Below are 15,775 nucleotides of genomic sequence, written 5' to 3' on the forward strand. Positions count from 1 at the left end.
AGCAGCATATTGTTTTGTTTTGGATGATAAGTACTCACTACTTACTTACTGCTTGTTAACTATGGCAGGATATAGAATATTCAACCTATTCATGCCTCAATCCTCAAGCGGTGCTGTGAAGCATTTTCGGTGCAGGCTTTAATCCTGTTGTCTTCTGATATTAATACTGCAGTACTATTTTGATAATAGAGGTTATTATGTAAAAAGGTGTATTTGTAATACCAGAGTCATAGCCATTAATGGCTTAAACTTAGTATTAGGTGCTTTTGGGTACTATTACACTGAAAGCTTTTGAAAATATGCACCACTATAATCAGATTACCTAACTATTTCCACGTTGTTACCTAGCTGTGATGTCAATAGAATTATCAACCTATCCATTCATATTCATATTCTTTGCAAGCTATAATCCTGTTTTTCACCTCACAGATTTACAACCTGACCATTGCTTACTGGTGAGTGTTTGTCAAAGACTGTTATTAACATAAACTACCGTCATAAATGATGTATTATTATTATTATTTTTTAACCCTTGTGTGGTCCTCCTGTTGACTATATACCCATGGTCCTCAGGGGTCAAAAAGGACCCCGTGACACAAGACTGTCTTTTGGAAATGTAGAAAAAAAATATTACCAACTCTTTTTTAATATTATCATTTAAGGCAACTCATACCCAAAAAATATATATAATTTTCATATTTTTTCCATTATTATTGGTCAATTTTAGTCAAATATACAAAATTAGGCCTAATTTCTAGAGTGAAAAAAGTAATAAAACCTGAAAAAAAATTTCAATAGTTATAGTGGAAAAAAATAATTCTTGATGGGAATGCACAGAGTAGGTCATGTCAACTTTTAGTGGAACTTATGTTTTGATATTTGTATATTTGAATAAAATTGACCAATAATAATGAAAAAAATATGAAAATGAATGATAATCATGAGTTACCTTAAAAGGTGAAAAAAAAGCTGGTAATCATTTTTTTCTACATTTCCTAAAACCAGTCTAATGTCATGGGGTCCTTTTTGACCCCCGAGGACCATGGGTGCAATAAAATTCATATGAAATTTATATTATCTATAAAGGATACAGGGGCACATATGCTGAACATTTCAAGCAATTCTATAAAAGTTAACCTATATTTGATCGTAAGATGAAAATTATTTGGGGTCAAAAAGGATCCCAGGACCACAGGAGGGTTAATCAACACTATTTGATATGTTTCTAGATGTGCTATGTGTGTATTTAATTCAAATAATTATATTCAGCTTCATACTGATTTTTAATAATAATAATAATAATAAGTGATACATTTATTCAGTTATTTAAAGCATAAATAACACATTGTCATCCTGTTCTAGATAAACACTACTTCCACCACTTCACTTAAGAGACTTGAGTATCCAGTTCTTCGTTGACGTTCAGCATTCAGTTGTTGGTCTTCACCTTTTCAGGTAAGCAATTTAAAAAAAATGCTTTTGTAATGTTGAGAAACACTGAAATTATTATTCATAAAGAATTTTCAACCACTGTTCTGTGATGTCATGTATAGTGATATACAAATATATCTGAAGGAACGGTGTATTTGGGATAATCAATATTATTAGTATTATTTATTTATTTTTAAATCAGAGTGGTGGAAAATAGATTATTGGTATAGATTATTATTATAGTACAAAAATTAGTAACTAGTAAAAAGAAATTGGTAACAATAATGTTCATTCATTAGTTGACGCTCGGTCAAACTCATCTAATTAAGTATTGCTGTCTCATTAACATGTTGTATTTATTTATTTTGTAGTCTAAAACCTGAGAAGCCATCACCATTTTGTTGTTTCACATCAGAGTACCGGTAAGTATTTCACATTATGCAGATTTTTCAGCATGTGGTCCTCAATATATAGCATAGAAGTCACTGTATTTTCTGACTTTTCCAGGTTTCCTGTGTCCAGGATCTTCAAGACAGACTAAGCTAACTTTTCATATTTTTTGCACATTTATATTTAGGTTAGGTTAGGAGTAGGTTAGGTTTATAGAAGAGTATTTAGTTAGTTTTGTTAGTTGTTTATGCTCGTCTAGGGACAGTTACATTTTGTGAGTTATTGTTGTACAAGCTATTGTATATTTTACGGGTCCAAGTGAGACAAGGAAGACCACTGCTTCCAAAATGCCGAGGAAGGGCAAGCGATCCCGCGCTCAGAAAGTGCGTTGGACGAGTCTCGACCTTGCTGATCCTGCCCAACTTAGCCCAACCACTTCCGACCTTGGGTTAGAAATGACACCTCCGTCAACCAGCCGGCTGTGGATGATGGATAACGCACCCACAACTCCTTCTCCAGTCTACAAGGTTCAGAAAATCCAGACACCCCCACAGTCCAAGAGCAGCTGGATGACCTCTGGACCCAGCTGCTCACCAGTTGAAAAGGTAGGCTTTTTAAAAAAATCTTCACTTGTTAATTCTGCACAAAGTGATACACAAAACATTGTATGTATTCCATTTCAACAAACATGACATGTATATTTAAATACATGACTTAATGCAATAATACTAAACATAACAACAGCCATGAAAGAGGAAGCTTTTGAGTCTTTTTTCAAACCAACCATTGCACACACTTCCATCCAAGGAGAGGTTACATCTTAATGGTAACTTTTTAGATTAACAAAACTTTTGTGAGATTTGTAATTGTTGTTTCTGGGGAGGGGGCGGAGAAGGTAAGTCTAAGCATTGCATGCAAGAGACCAACACCGGCGTCTCAGGGGAAAGCTGTCTGTATACACAACTATCAATCTACTTGGTTGCTTCAAAATTTAACGATAGTTTTGCAAATGCTGACCCGGAGAGAAGCACATAAAACAAAAAAAAAGCGATTGTAGATTTTCAACGCCTTTCAATGACATCAACATTATATTCAATGACATTAGTTTTGCAATTAACATTAGTTTTATCTTCTAAAATATAACTATAATGACATTCAAATGTAGATTTCCACAAGCACAATAATAAACTTCATGTCACATTGGATAAAACAAAAAAATCTTTAATATAATGATTTCAGATGAAATCTTTTCTTTTCTTTACTTTAAATTCTTATCTCATTTAAAATCATTTATACTACATTGTATTTTTTTTTTTTTTTTTAAATGTATTTTTTTGGGCTTTTTCATGCCTTTAATGGACAGGATAGTTGAAGAGAGACAGGAAACGGGGCAGAGAGAGGGGAATGACATGCAGTAAAGGGCCGTCCGGTGCGGGACTCGAACCGGGGCCAGCTGCAGCGAGGACTGTAGCCTCTACACATGGGGTGCCTGCGTAACCCACTACGCTACCGACCACCCCCTACATTGTATTTTTCATATGAAATAATGTAAAAACAAAGAGAAAAGAAAAGATAAGTCTGGAACAAAAAAATGAATCTAAAGGTTGCATGTGAGATGCCGATACCAACGTTTCAAATAGCTATCTGCATACACAACTACATGAATTGACATACTTGATTGCTTCTTAGGCTTCAAAATTATACGATAGTTTTGCTAATCATGACTTAATATTTAGACACGACCCGGAGAGGAGCACATTAAAAAAAACACACAAAAAAACATGAAATCTTGAAATAAATGGTTCATATTTATTTGCTCAAAGAAAGCTGACTGAAGGTAGATTATCAAGGCCTTTGAATGATTATTTTATTATTTTCAATGGCATCATGATAATTGCAATTAACATTACTTTTATCTTCTAAAACGCAAATAATGACATTAAAATGTAGATTTCGACACACAATAATAATAAACTTGGATGAAGCAAAACAATTTGTGACAGCCCTGAAATGATGGATTAAACATCCTTAATAAGCCCAAGTGTCTAATAAATTAATTTCTGGTGAAATATTTAAATTTTAATTCTAATCTAATTTTAAGTAATTTATACTACATTCTATTTTTTTTAATTAAATTATTTGAAAAAAACAAAAACAATAATTATGTGACAAATATTGTTGTAATAGGATAATTAATAATAATTCTTCATACCACTTTATTTAGCTTCCCCACTGGCCACACAAAGAACCTCACATTGAAGAGACACAGCAAAGAGGGAGAAAACCTATTTTCTCTGTGAGGGCGAGCCACAGTCAGAGTGATGACAGATACCACGTCTTCAGCAGAAATCATCAGTGCACCTGCATTGCTCTCACATTTCTGGCCTACCACAACGAGGGATCACCGTTCAACACCGCCAACCTTGACAGAGTGCTCGAGATGGGAGACTCACTCTATGTCGGGATCAAAAACCAGCTACTGTTGGAGGACCGATATGTTCAGGACCACCTGACTGTTGAGGAAATGCCACAACAAGTTCTAACGGACAATACTGTCTACGATGTACGCATGTCTCCCATAAGATGTGGATGCTTGAAGGCCCAAGAAGGAAACCCTGGTGGCTGGTTGCCTCTGGATGCACAGCTTCAGTCTCTCTCCACAGATGTCACCCATGCTACCCTGATTGTATCTCCAGAGTGCATTAGAGTGTTCCGTGATGGATCAGGAAGATACGGAGTCTTTGATTCTCATTCAAGAAATGCAAGAGGATTGCCCTACCCTGATGGAACTGCTATTATGCTGACTTTCAGCCACCTAAGTGACCTTGTCAATCACCTGAACAGTCTGTTTAACAGCCGTGGTACCCATGCCAGCTACGAGTTTGTGCCAGTGTCTTTTCGTAGCGTTGACCAATCCAGTGAATGTCATGGACAACCAGATGATGTGGAGAGCACACAAAGTCCTGCTGTACCACCACCAGAAAGTTGTGCCACAAAACAACTTACAGAGAGCAACGTGGAGGTACCTCAACTAGAAACCATGGCACAGACCAAAGAAACCAAGTCAGACGTGACTTCAGATGTCCCACAACGACAAGATGATGTGGAAGTCCAGGATGCAGAAGAAAAGCTGTCCAAAGTGAGCAAGGAAAGGCGACGTAGAGCTTTGCGCAGAGCAACTACAAAAACAAAGACAGAGGACAAATCTACATCTGCACAGAAAACCAATTCAAGAAACAAATATGAAAAAAAGAAATATGCCCACTGTTCAGAATTCCGGATGAAAAGACTGAAGGCTGTGAAAACAAAATATGTGCAGGACAGTCAGTACAGAGAGCAAAAGCTGTTGTCTGCTGCTGATCCCTGTCTTGGAACCAAAAAGAAACTGTACAGTCTCAGAAGATACATGACAGATCTGGATTTTCAGACTCGACGGAAAAAATACATGGCCCAGAGGTATAATACACATTCTGATGTCAGACAGAAGAAGAAAGCGTATATCACATCAAAGTATGCATGTGACCAGGAGTTCAGGCAAAAACACAATGCTTCCATGACATCAAAGTATGCATGTGACCAGGAGTACAGGCAAAAACGCAAGGCTTCCAACACATCAAAGTACGCATGTGACCAGGAGTACAGGCAAAAACACAAGGCTTCCATCAGATTGAAGTATGCATGTGACCAGGAGTACAGACAAAAATGCAAGGCTTACATCGCATCAAAGTATGCATGTGACCAGGAGTACAGGCAAAAGAAAATACAAAAAACAAAAAAAAGTAACCAAACAAGGTATCACAATGACCCAGCCTTCAGGCTGCAACACAACAAGCGCTGTGCTGAGCACAGAAGAGGTAAGTTCACAACAAATCCTGTATCTCACATCCGTTTCAAATTGGACCGTGCACTTCGGATAAAGAAGAAATACAGACGGACTGTAATCAACTGCCACCAAAGTCAAATGCCCCAAGATCAACCACAGCGTGTGATCAATGCTGTGATGGAGGCTGCCATATCTTCATTCCGGGAAAAGACGAAGCAAGGACCCACCTATGTCTGTACAGTGTGCCACAGGACTCTGTTTCCTAATCAAGTGATACGATGCAACAGAGCAAAATGCAACAAAAACAGTGATGTGGCTGCTGCTTGTTTAACTGGTAAGTATGTTCACGTCTGTGACATGGGATGCCCGTCCACCTGTACCATGCCATCTGAAAGAATGCAGGAGTGGATCTGCTACACCTGTGATGGCCACCTGAGAAGAGGAAACATGCCATCTCTTGCAGCAGCAAACAAATTGGAGCTGGCACCAATTCCTTCAGAACTGGCTGAACTGAATGTACTCGAGAGACAGCTGATTGCAAAGATCTTACCTTTCGCAAAAATCATTGCCTTGCCAAAAGGACAGCAAAGAGCGGTACACGGTGCTGTTGTGTGTGTGCCTTCTGAAGTAGAAGCTACAGTGAACTGTCTCCCAAGACCCAGCAGTGATGCCCAGCTACTGAAAGTGAAACTGAAACGGCGCATCAAGTACAAAGGACATCAGTACTTCTTCACCGTCAACATGAAGAATGTGCTAGCTGGACTAAGGACACTCAAGGACATCCATTCGGAATACAAAGATGTATCTATTGATGAAACTGCTACATTCGACAGTCTCCAAGATGATGAAGAAGAGACACAACAGGACAATGGAGATGCAAGTGAGCAGGCTGACCAGTTGCAAAACCCAGACAAAGAGGAACTTCGACCTGGTCTGATCTTAGACTCTTGCATGCAGCCACCCGACATAGCACAGGAAGTGTTATCTTACGGAGATGGAATTTTCAGTGTTGCACCAGCCCAAGGAAACAAACCTGTTGGCTTCTTTGCCATACCAAAACTTGAAGCCATGGCCTTCCCTGTGCAGTTCCCAACAGGCCAGAACACATTGGATGAGGTCAGGAGAAACAAACTGTCACCGAGCAAGTACTTTAATGCGAGACTGTTCTGTGTTGACACACGCTTTGCGAGCGACCAGTGTTACCTGTTCTTCTCGCAATTTGTGACAGAAACACACATGGCTACAAACAGCATGTCAATCCAAATGCGCAAAGGCAAGCCGATGACGAGAGATGGACGCAAAATCTCCAGCAAGATGCTTCAGGATAAACAAGAGGTGGAAAAACTAATCACAAACAGGGACGCAACACGCTTCATGCAACCTCTGCGAGGGACTCCAGCATACTGGGAAAAAGCACTGAAAGACATGAATGCTATGGTCAGGCAGTTGGGAAAGCCTACATTCTTCCTAACATTTTCTGCGGCTGAAATGAGATGGCCTGAGGTCATAGAGGCAGTAAAAGCTCAACAAGGAGAACAAGTTGACTTTTCAAAGCTGGACTGGAATGCCAAATGCGAGATACTTCGAAGCAACCCTGTGACTGTTATGCGGCTGTTTGAGAAAAGAGTTGACGCGCTTATGACGGATCTGTTGCTTTCCCCTGCACAGCCCATTGGAGAAGTAGAGGACTACTTCTATCGAGTGGAATTTCAAGCGAGAGGAAGTCCTCACATTCATATGCTGGTTTGGATCAAAGATGCACCCGAGTATGGAGACAAAGATGACGACGTAGTCATCATGTTCATCGACCAGTACATCACATGCCAGATGCCGGACCAAAATGCAGACCCAGAGCTGCACAAAATCGTATCAGAGGTTCAAGTCCACAGCAGGAACCATTCAAAATCCTGCAAGAAAGGCAATGTATTGTGCAGATTTGGGTTTCCAAAACTACCCATGGACAAGACCGTCATCAGCTATCCAGATGAAGATGAATATGATGAAGATGAAGATGATGAAAAAGATGATCATCATGATAACAGTGATGACCAGCAACAGGTAAGTGGCCAAAAAAACAGACGCCAAGGCAAAAAGGGAAAACGAAAGAGCAAGAGCAAGAAAACAGCTCTTCTGAAGAGACAAAAGGAGGCCAAGGACAAGCTACAAACACTGAGGAATTTCATTAGTGACCCAAATGCCTCATTCAACAACTTGTCTGAGCTGCTGGAAAAATGCAACCTCACCTATCAGGAATACAGGAAACACGTCGAAAATCTAACAGTGAGCAATGTCATTCTGCTGAAACGTCATCCAAAGGAGTGCTGGGTGAATGGATACAATGCTGATTTGCTGAGAGCATGGAACGCAAACATGGACATCCAATTTGTGCTGGACGAGTACAGCTGTCTCATGTACATGATGTCGTATGTGTCAAAGCCGGAACATGAGATGAGCCACTTCCTGGATCAAGTCATTCGTGATGTGAAGAAAATGGACGTCAACGAGAAAGATGAAATGAAGCACATAATGCAGGCATACGCTAAACACAGAGAGGTCAGCGCTCAAGAGTCTGTGGCACGGACATGCAGCTTGCCACTCAAAAAGTGCTCACGAAATGTGGTGTTCATCCCGACCGACGACAATGCAGTGAAGATGAGTCTTCCTATGAGCAGGTTAAAAGACGTTTCACCAGATTCAGAACAAGTGTGGATGTCAGGCCTACCGGACAAATATGCAGAAAGGCCCGAAAAACCTGAAGAATATGAATTTTTGTGTCTGGCTGACTTTGCATCTCACTACAGGACTCTCTATGGACAACAATGCAAAGGAAAAAATGCAGTCCCCCTTCTGAACGACAAAGGACACATTCAAAAAAGAACTGCAGGAAAGCCGGCCATCATTAGATTCGCTCGCTTCTCAGAAAAGAAAGATCCAGAAAGATTCTACGGACGACTCCTCAAACTGTACCTCCCACACAGATCAAATGATGACCTGAAGAGCAAGGAATACCCCACCTACGAACAGTTCTACAAATGTGGGCGAACGTGGGGATTTAAGGTACGAACTCTGGTCGACGCCAAGCAGAAGCAGTACGAAGGACATGGGGAAAAAATTGACAAGGCGCTGGAAAAAATTCAACAGGAAGGCGTGGTCGTTGATGCGTGGAACAGCTTTGCACCTGAGGTGGAAGTGGATCGTCTGGAATGCATCAACCAACGAGAAGAAATAAATACCAATGAGGAGGTGGACAACATACCAGACTTTGCAGTGGATCGGACCAGCAGTATAGCTGTACCAGCAATCGAGGCACCAAAGCTTAGCCCGGACTTTGTGAGGAAGCTATACCAAAGCCTCAACGAAACTCAGGCGTCCATATTTTACACTGTGCGTGACTGGTGCCTCAAACGTGTCTGGGGGCACAATCCTGACCAGTTCTTTTATTTTGTCAGTGGTGGAGCTGGCAGTGGAAAGTCACATGTGATCAAATGCATACATGAGGAAGCAACCAAGATTCTGCGCCAACTCCCAAGATTCCGCGACCAAGGAGACATGTCAACGCCTGCAGTGCTACTGACTGCATTTACTGGGACTGCAGCCTTCAACATCTCTGGCAGGACATTACATTCAATGCTAAAATTACCAAGAAGCTTGAAACCACCATACCAGGGACTCGGAAATGCACTGGATGAAATGAGAGCAATCCTGTCCAATGCGGAAATACTAATAATAGATGAAATCTCAATGGTTTCAAAGGAGTTATTTGCCTACGTCCACTGGAGATTTCAACAGATCAAAGGCAACAAGAAGCCCTTCGGAGGAATGTCCGTCTTGGCAGTGGGAGACTTCTACCAACTGCCACCACTTGGCAAAGCAAAACCACTGTGCATGTATGAGGAGGGCATGCTCGACGTATGGAAAGACAACTTCAAAATGGTCAATCTGACACAGATCATGCGGCAGAAAGATGATCTTGTTTTTGCAGAGCTTCTGAACAGGTTGCGGGTGAAGAAGAAGACAGACGAACTCAGAGACGAGGACAGAGCTTTACTCACCCAGACTGTGATCGACATCAAGGACTGTCCACTCGATGCCCTGCATATCTTTGCAACAAACAAAGAGGTTGATGAGCACAATCGGACAACTGTAGCAGCTCTCCATGCGGATTTTGTCAACGTTAAGGCACAGGACTACGCCAAAGACCCCACCACAGGTGAAATGATCCAGACTGGAGGCTTCAAAGGGATGAAAAGAGATCTACCTGACTGCATACAAGCTGCGCACGGAGTACGCATAATGATACTCAGGAATCTGGATGTGGAGGATGGACTTGTGAATGGCACATTTGGAACCATTGCCAACATCGTAACAGGCCAGCAGGACGGACAAAGAACAGTTACAATGATTGGACTTCAACTGGACAATCCAACCGCCGGACAGAGATTCCGTAAGAAGATCCAAGGGCAATCGGATAACCTGGTCTACATTGAGAGAACTGAGGAGAACATGACCAAAAAAGGAGCCGTACGAAGGCAATTCCCAATGAAGTTGGCTTTCGCCTGCACAGCCCACAAAGTCCAAGGCATGACAATGGAGTCGGCAGTGGTGTCACTGAAGCGTGTGTTTGAGCCTGGAATGTCATATGTTGCCCTCAGTAGGACAACGTCACTTGGAGGGCTGCACATCACGGACTTTGAAGAAAAGAAAATCTACGCTGATCCTGAAATCACAGCTGCAATGGAAAATATGAACCAAGCGTCATTCGAGTGCACAAGACCACTCTTGCAACATGCGAAAGCCCAAAACCTCAAAATTGTTCACCACAATACACAAGGACTTCCATCTCACATCGAGGACCTGAAATGCCACCATGAACTGGCACTTTCCGATGTGTTATGCATAACGGAAACACATCTGTCTGGATCCTTTGTTTCCCCAAAGTTCCAGTTGGAAGGATACAAAATGTTTTCACGCAGCAGACAAGTGTCCTACACGAGCTTCAAAGACATGGCAACAAAAGATGGTGGAGGAGTTTCAGTGTACTGTAAGAGCCACATTCAGGCAGAGGCTCGGAGGTACTTTCACAATGTGACCGATCTCGAGTTTGTAGTGGTCAAACTTCAGGCCCCAGTCAAAACCGTCATTGCAGCTGTTTACCGACCACCACACTACTGTCTCAAGAACTTTTTGCCAAACTTGGAAAGCCTCTTGGACTCATTGGACCTGATGAATCAACAGCCAGTCGTTGTTTGTGGAGACTTCAACGAGGACCTCCTGTGCAAAGGAAAAAAGGCAATACAAGAGTTGTTTCAATCAAAAGGATATACACAACTCATCACAGCTGCAACAACAGAAAACGGGACACTTCTCGACCACATTTACGTGTCTCAACCACATACCTGCGTCCAATCTGGTGTACTGCAAACGTACTACAGTTATCACAGTCCCGTCTACTGTGTTTTAACTGATAACCAAGGATAAGGCACTTGCATATCTCCATTCTCCTCACATCCGTAACCTTGGTGTCACCTTCGATAAAACCCTCTCCTTCAACCAGCACATTTTGCTGGTGGAGGAACTGAGACAGGTAGGGGGGTACCTGCTTATGGAGGGCTTGGTGAGGACTTTAAAGTGGATTCGCTGGGGTGTGTCACCTTCGATCAAACCCTCTCCTTCAACTAGCACATCAAAAACGTCACTAAAACAGCCTTCTTCCTCACCACCTGCTTCACTGAAATTAAATCCTGGCTCACCAACTGCATCAGCGGCAACAGGAAAACTGGACCCTTCAAAACCACACTCACCAAACAAGGAAGTTCAAAATCAATGGATCACAAATGGAAAACAGGAAAACTGGACCCTTCTCAACCACACTCACCAAACAAGGAAGTTCAATATCTCTTAGAGTCTGCATGTACGGGGCCTAAGGTGGTATTGTTCTGTCCATCAAAAGGATTCCCACAACTATCACAGCCGGAAAACAGGAAAACTGGACCATTCTCAGGCACACTGACCAAACAAGGAAATTCAATGTCAATGGATCACTAATGGAAAACTGGACTCTTCTCATCCACACTGATCAAACAAGGAAGTTCAATATCAATGGATAACAAATGGAAAACTGGACTCTTCTCAACCACACTCACCAAACAAGGAAGTTCAATATCAATGGATCACGAATGGAAAACAGGAAAACTGGACCCTTCTCAACCACACTCACCAAACAAGGAAATTCAATGTCAATGGATCACAAATGGAAAACTGGACTCTTCTCAAACACTGTCACCAAACAAGGAAATTCAATATCAATGGATCACAAATGGAAAACTGGACTCTTCTCAACCACACTCACCAAACAAGGAAGTTCAAAATCAATGGATCACGAATGGAAAACAGGAAAACTGGACCCTTCTCAACCACACTCACCAAACAAGGAAATTCAATGTCAATGGATCACAAATGGAAAACTGGACTCTTCTCAACCACACTCACCAAACAAGGAAGTTCAATATCAATGGATCACAAATGGAAAACTGGACCCTTCTCAACCACACTAACCAAACAAGGAAGTTCAATATCTCTTAGAGTCTGCATGTACGGGGCCTAAGTTGGTATTGTTCTGTCCATCAAAAGGATTCCCACAACTATTACAGCCGGAAAACAGGAAAACTGGACCATTCTCAGGCACACTGACCAAACAAGGAAATTCAATGTCAATGGATCACTAATGGAAAACTGGACTCTTCTCAACCACACTGATCAAACAAGGAAGTTCAATATCAATGGATAACAAATGGAAAACTGGACTCTTCTCAACCACACTCACCAAACAAGGAAGTTCAATATCAATGGATCACGAATGGAAAACAGGAAAACTGGACCCTTCTCAACCACACTCACCAAACAAGGAAATTCAATGTCAATGGATCACAAATGGAAAACTGGACTCTTCTCAAACACTGTCACCAAACAAGGAAATTCAATGTCAATGGATCACAAATGGAAAACTGGACTCTTCTCAACCACACTCACCAAACAAGGAAGTTCAATATCAATGGATCACAAATGGAAAACTGGACTCTTCTCAGCCACACTCACCAAACAAGGAAGTTCAAAATCAATGGATCACGAATGGAAAACAGGAAAACTGGACCCTCCTCAACCACACTCGCCAAACAAGGAAGTTCAATATCTCTTAGAGTCTGCATGTACGGGGCCTAAGTTGGTATTGTTCTGTCCATCAAAAGGATTCCCACAACTATCACAGCCGGAAAACTGGACTCTTCTCAACCACACCCTCCAAACAAGGAAGTTCAATATCAATGGATCACAAATGGAAAACTGGACTCTTCTCAACCACACTCACCAAACAAGGAAGTTCAATATCAATGGATCACAAATGGAAAACTGGACTCTTCTCAACCACACTCGCCAAACAAGGAAGTTCAAAATCAATGGATCACAAATGGAAAACAGGAAAACTGGACCCTTCTCAACCACACTCGCCAAACAAGGAAGTTCAATATCTCTTAGAGTCCGCATGTACGGGGCCTAAGGTGGTATTGTTCTGTCCATCAAAAGGATTTCCACAACCCATCAACAATCCCCATCACCAACAACTACAATGAAGGTACGTAGGCTACATTTCCAGTGATGCAGATAGGATAGGGACAGCAGCTCCTAAATTGAGGTAAATAATATGTTAAAAGTATAGAGTCGCACGACAAATCATTGCTGTTGTTAATTTGATCAACTGTACACATACTGTATATTGTTTTGGTCATAATTCCTTTTCCCCCCATAGACTTCATGTTGCTGTTACATCGTGATTTTATGCTGTAGGGGAACATCAAAGAGACACCAACAGCAGAAGGAGAAACACAACATATCACAAAGCAAATTTAAGTACACTTTTTCTTTGAAATAAGATTTGTTTCCAGTAGTTTTGTAATTTACTAAAGATATATTGTTCATCTGTACTCAGAAAACACTGAATTAATGCTATTGTGTTTTTCTTTCCCTTTCCCTTTCCCTTTCCAAAAAAAACAACAAAAAAAACAAAAAAAAACCCTCTTTTCTCTTCTTCTTTTCATTCAACATATTGCACTCCTGTAGCGATGACAGTTAGCTCTTAAAGTTATGTACTTACTTGATTCCTGTGTTCTATGTCTAGTACCATCAGGTTGAATGCACTTGTCGCTTCATCTAATTAATGATTTTTTCTCCTTTTTTCTTTTCCTATTTGTTTTTTTTGTTTTGTGATTTTGCCATAAATGTGACACCTGATGAACACCATGCAAAGAAGGTTACATCATGATTTTGTGCTGAAGGGGAACATCAAAGAGACACCAACAGCATAAGGAGAAACACAACATAAACAACAAAATAAATTTAAGTACTCTTTTCCTTTGAAATAAAATTAGTATCCAGTAGTTTTGTAATTCACTAAAGATATATTGTTCATCTGTACTCAGAAAACACTGAATTAATGCTATTGTGTTTTTCTTTCCCTTTCCCTTTCCCTTTCCAAAAAAAACAACAAAAAAAACAAAAAAAAAACCCTCTTTTCTCTTCTTCTTTTCATTCAACATATTGCACTCCTGTAGCGATGACAGTTAGCTCTTAAAGTTATGTACTTACTTGATTCCTGTGTTCTATGTCTAGTACCATCAGGTTGAATGCACTTGTCGCTTCATCTAATTAATGATTTTTTCTCCTTTTTTCTTTTCCTATTTGTTTTTTTTGTTTTGTGATTTTGCCATAAATGTGACACCTGATGAACACCATGCAAAGAAGGTTACATCATGATTTTGTGCTGAAGGGGAACATCAAAGAGACACCAACAGCATAAGGAGAAACACAACATAAACAACAAAATAAATTTAAGTACTCTTTTCCTTTGAAATAAAATTAGTATCCAGTAGTTTTGTAATTCACTAAAGATATATTGTTCATCTGTACTCAGAAAACACTGAATTAATGCTATTGTGTTTTTCTTTCCCTTTCCCTTTCCCTTTCCAAAAAAAACAACAAAAAAAACAAAAAAAAAAACCCTCTTTTCTCTTCTTCTTTTCATTCAACATATTGCACTCCTGTAGCGATGACAGTTAGCTCTTAAAGTTATGTACTTACTTGATTCCTGTGTTCTATGTCTAGTACCATCAGGTTGAATGCACTTGTCGCTTCATCTAATTAATGATTTTTTCTCCTTTTTTCTTTTCCTATTTGTTTTTTTTGTTTTGTGATTTTGCCATAAATGTGACACCCGATGAACACCATGCAAAGAAGGTTACATCATGATTTTGTGCTGAAGGGGAACATCAAAGAGACACCAACAGCATAAGGAGAAACACAACATAAACAACAAAATAAATGTAAGTACTCTTTTCCTTTGAAATAAAATTAGTATCCAGTAGTTTTGTAATTCACTAAAGATATATTGTTCATCTGTACTCAGAAAACACTGAATTAATGCTATTGTGTTTTTCTTTCCCTTTCCCTTTCCAAAAAAAACAACAAAAAAAAAACCCTCTTTTCTCTTCTTCTTTTCATTCAACATATTGCACTCCTGTAGCGATGACAGTTAGCTCTTAAAGTTATGTACTTACTTGATTCCTGTGTTCTATGTCTAGTACCATCAGGTTGAATGCACTTGTCGCTTCATCTAATTAATGATTTTTTCTCCTTTTTTCTTTTCCTATTTGTTTTTTTTGTTTTGTGATTTTGCCATAAATGTGACACCTGATGAACACCATGCAAAGAAGGTTACATCATGATTTTGTGCTGAAGGGGAACATCAAAGAGACACCAACAGCATAAGGAGAAACACAACATAAACAACAAAATAAATTTAAGTACTCTTTTCCTTTGAAATAAAATTAGTATCCAGTAGTTTTGTAATTTACTAAAGATATATTGTTTATCTGTACTAAGAAAACAATGTGTTAATATTGTTTCTTTATTTTTTCCTGGCCTGAAGGGTAACTACAAGACGGAATCAACAACATTAAGCTAAGTGCTTTTCTTACTGCTCATGACATTCTTATATTTCATGATTTCTTACAAATATTTTTTATCTGTAAACCGAAACCTTACATTTTTGATGTTTAGTTTGCTCTATGATTGTTTTATCAT

General features: G+C 40.0%; 1 protein-coding gene across 1 annotated transcript; it reads left to right on the forward strand.

Annotated features, from left to right (window-relative positions):
- Positions 1-1,305: 1,305 nt before the first annotated feature.
- Positions 1,306-15,324, forward strand: LOC131981392 (uncharacterized). Its single transcript, XM_059345665.1, has 5 exons — positions 1,306-1,455; positions 1,803-1,847; positions 1,939-2,426; positions 4,046-13,271; positions 13,446-15,324. The coding sequence occupies exons 3-4, from the start codon at positions 2,169-2,171 to the stop codon at positions 11,120-11,122; spliced, it is 7,335 nt and encodes a 2,444-aa protein (XP_059201648.1). The 5' UTR covers positions 1,306-1,455; positions 1,803-1,847; positions 1,939-2,168; the 3' UTR covers positions 11,123-13,271; positions 13,446-15,324.
- The last annotated feature ends 451 nt before the right edge of the window (positions 15,325-15,775 follow it).

Source organism: Centropristis striata, chromosome 12, assembly GCF_030273125.1.
Source record: "Centropristis striata isolate RG_2023a ecotype Rhode Island chromosome 12, C.striata_1.0, whole genome shotgun sequence".
Classification (NCBI taxonomy): Eukaryota; Metazoa; Chordata; class Actinopteri; order Perciformes; family Serranidae; genus Centropristis; species Centropristis striata.

Excerpts from the sequence above, each read along its gene's own strand:
- LOC131981392 (XM_059345665.1), top strand. The coding sequence starts at position 2,169 with ATGCCGAGGAAGGGCAAGCGATCCCGCGCTCAGAAAGTGCGTTGGACG. Across the intron at positions 2,427-4,045 it reads GCTGCTCACCAGTTGAAAAG|CTTCCCCACTGGCCACACAA; the intron begins GTAGGCTTTTTA and ends CACTTTATTTAG.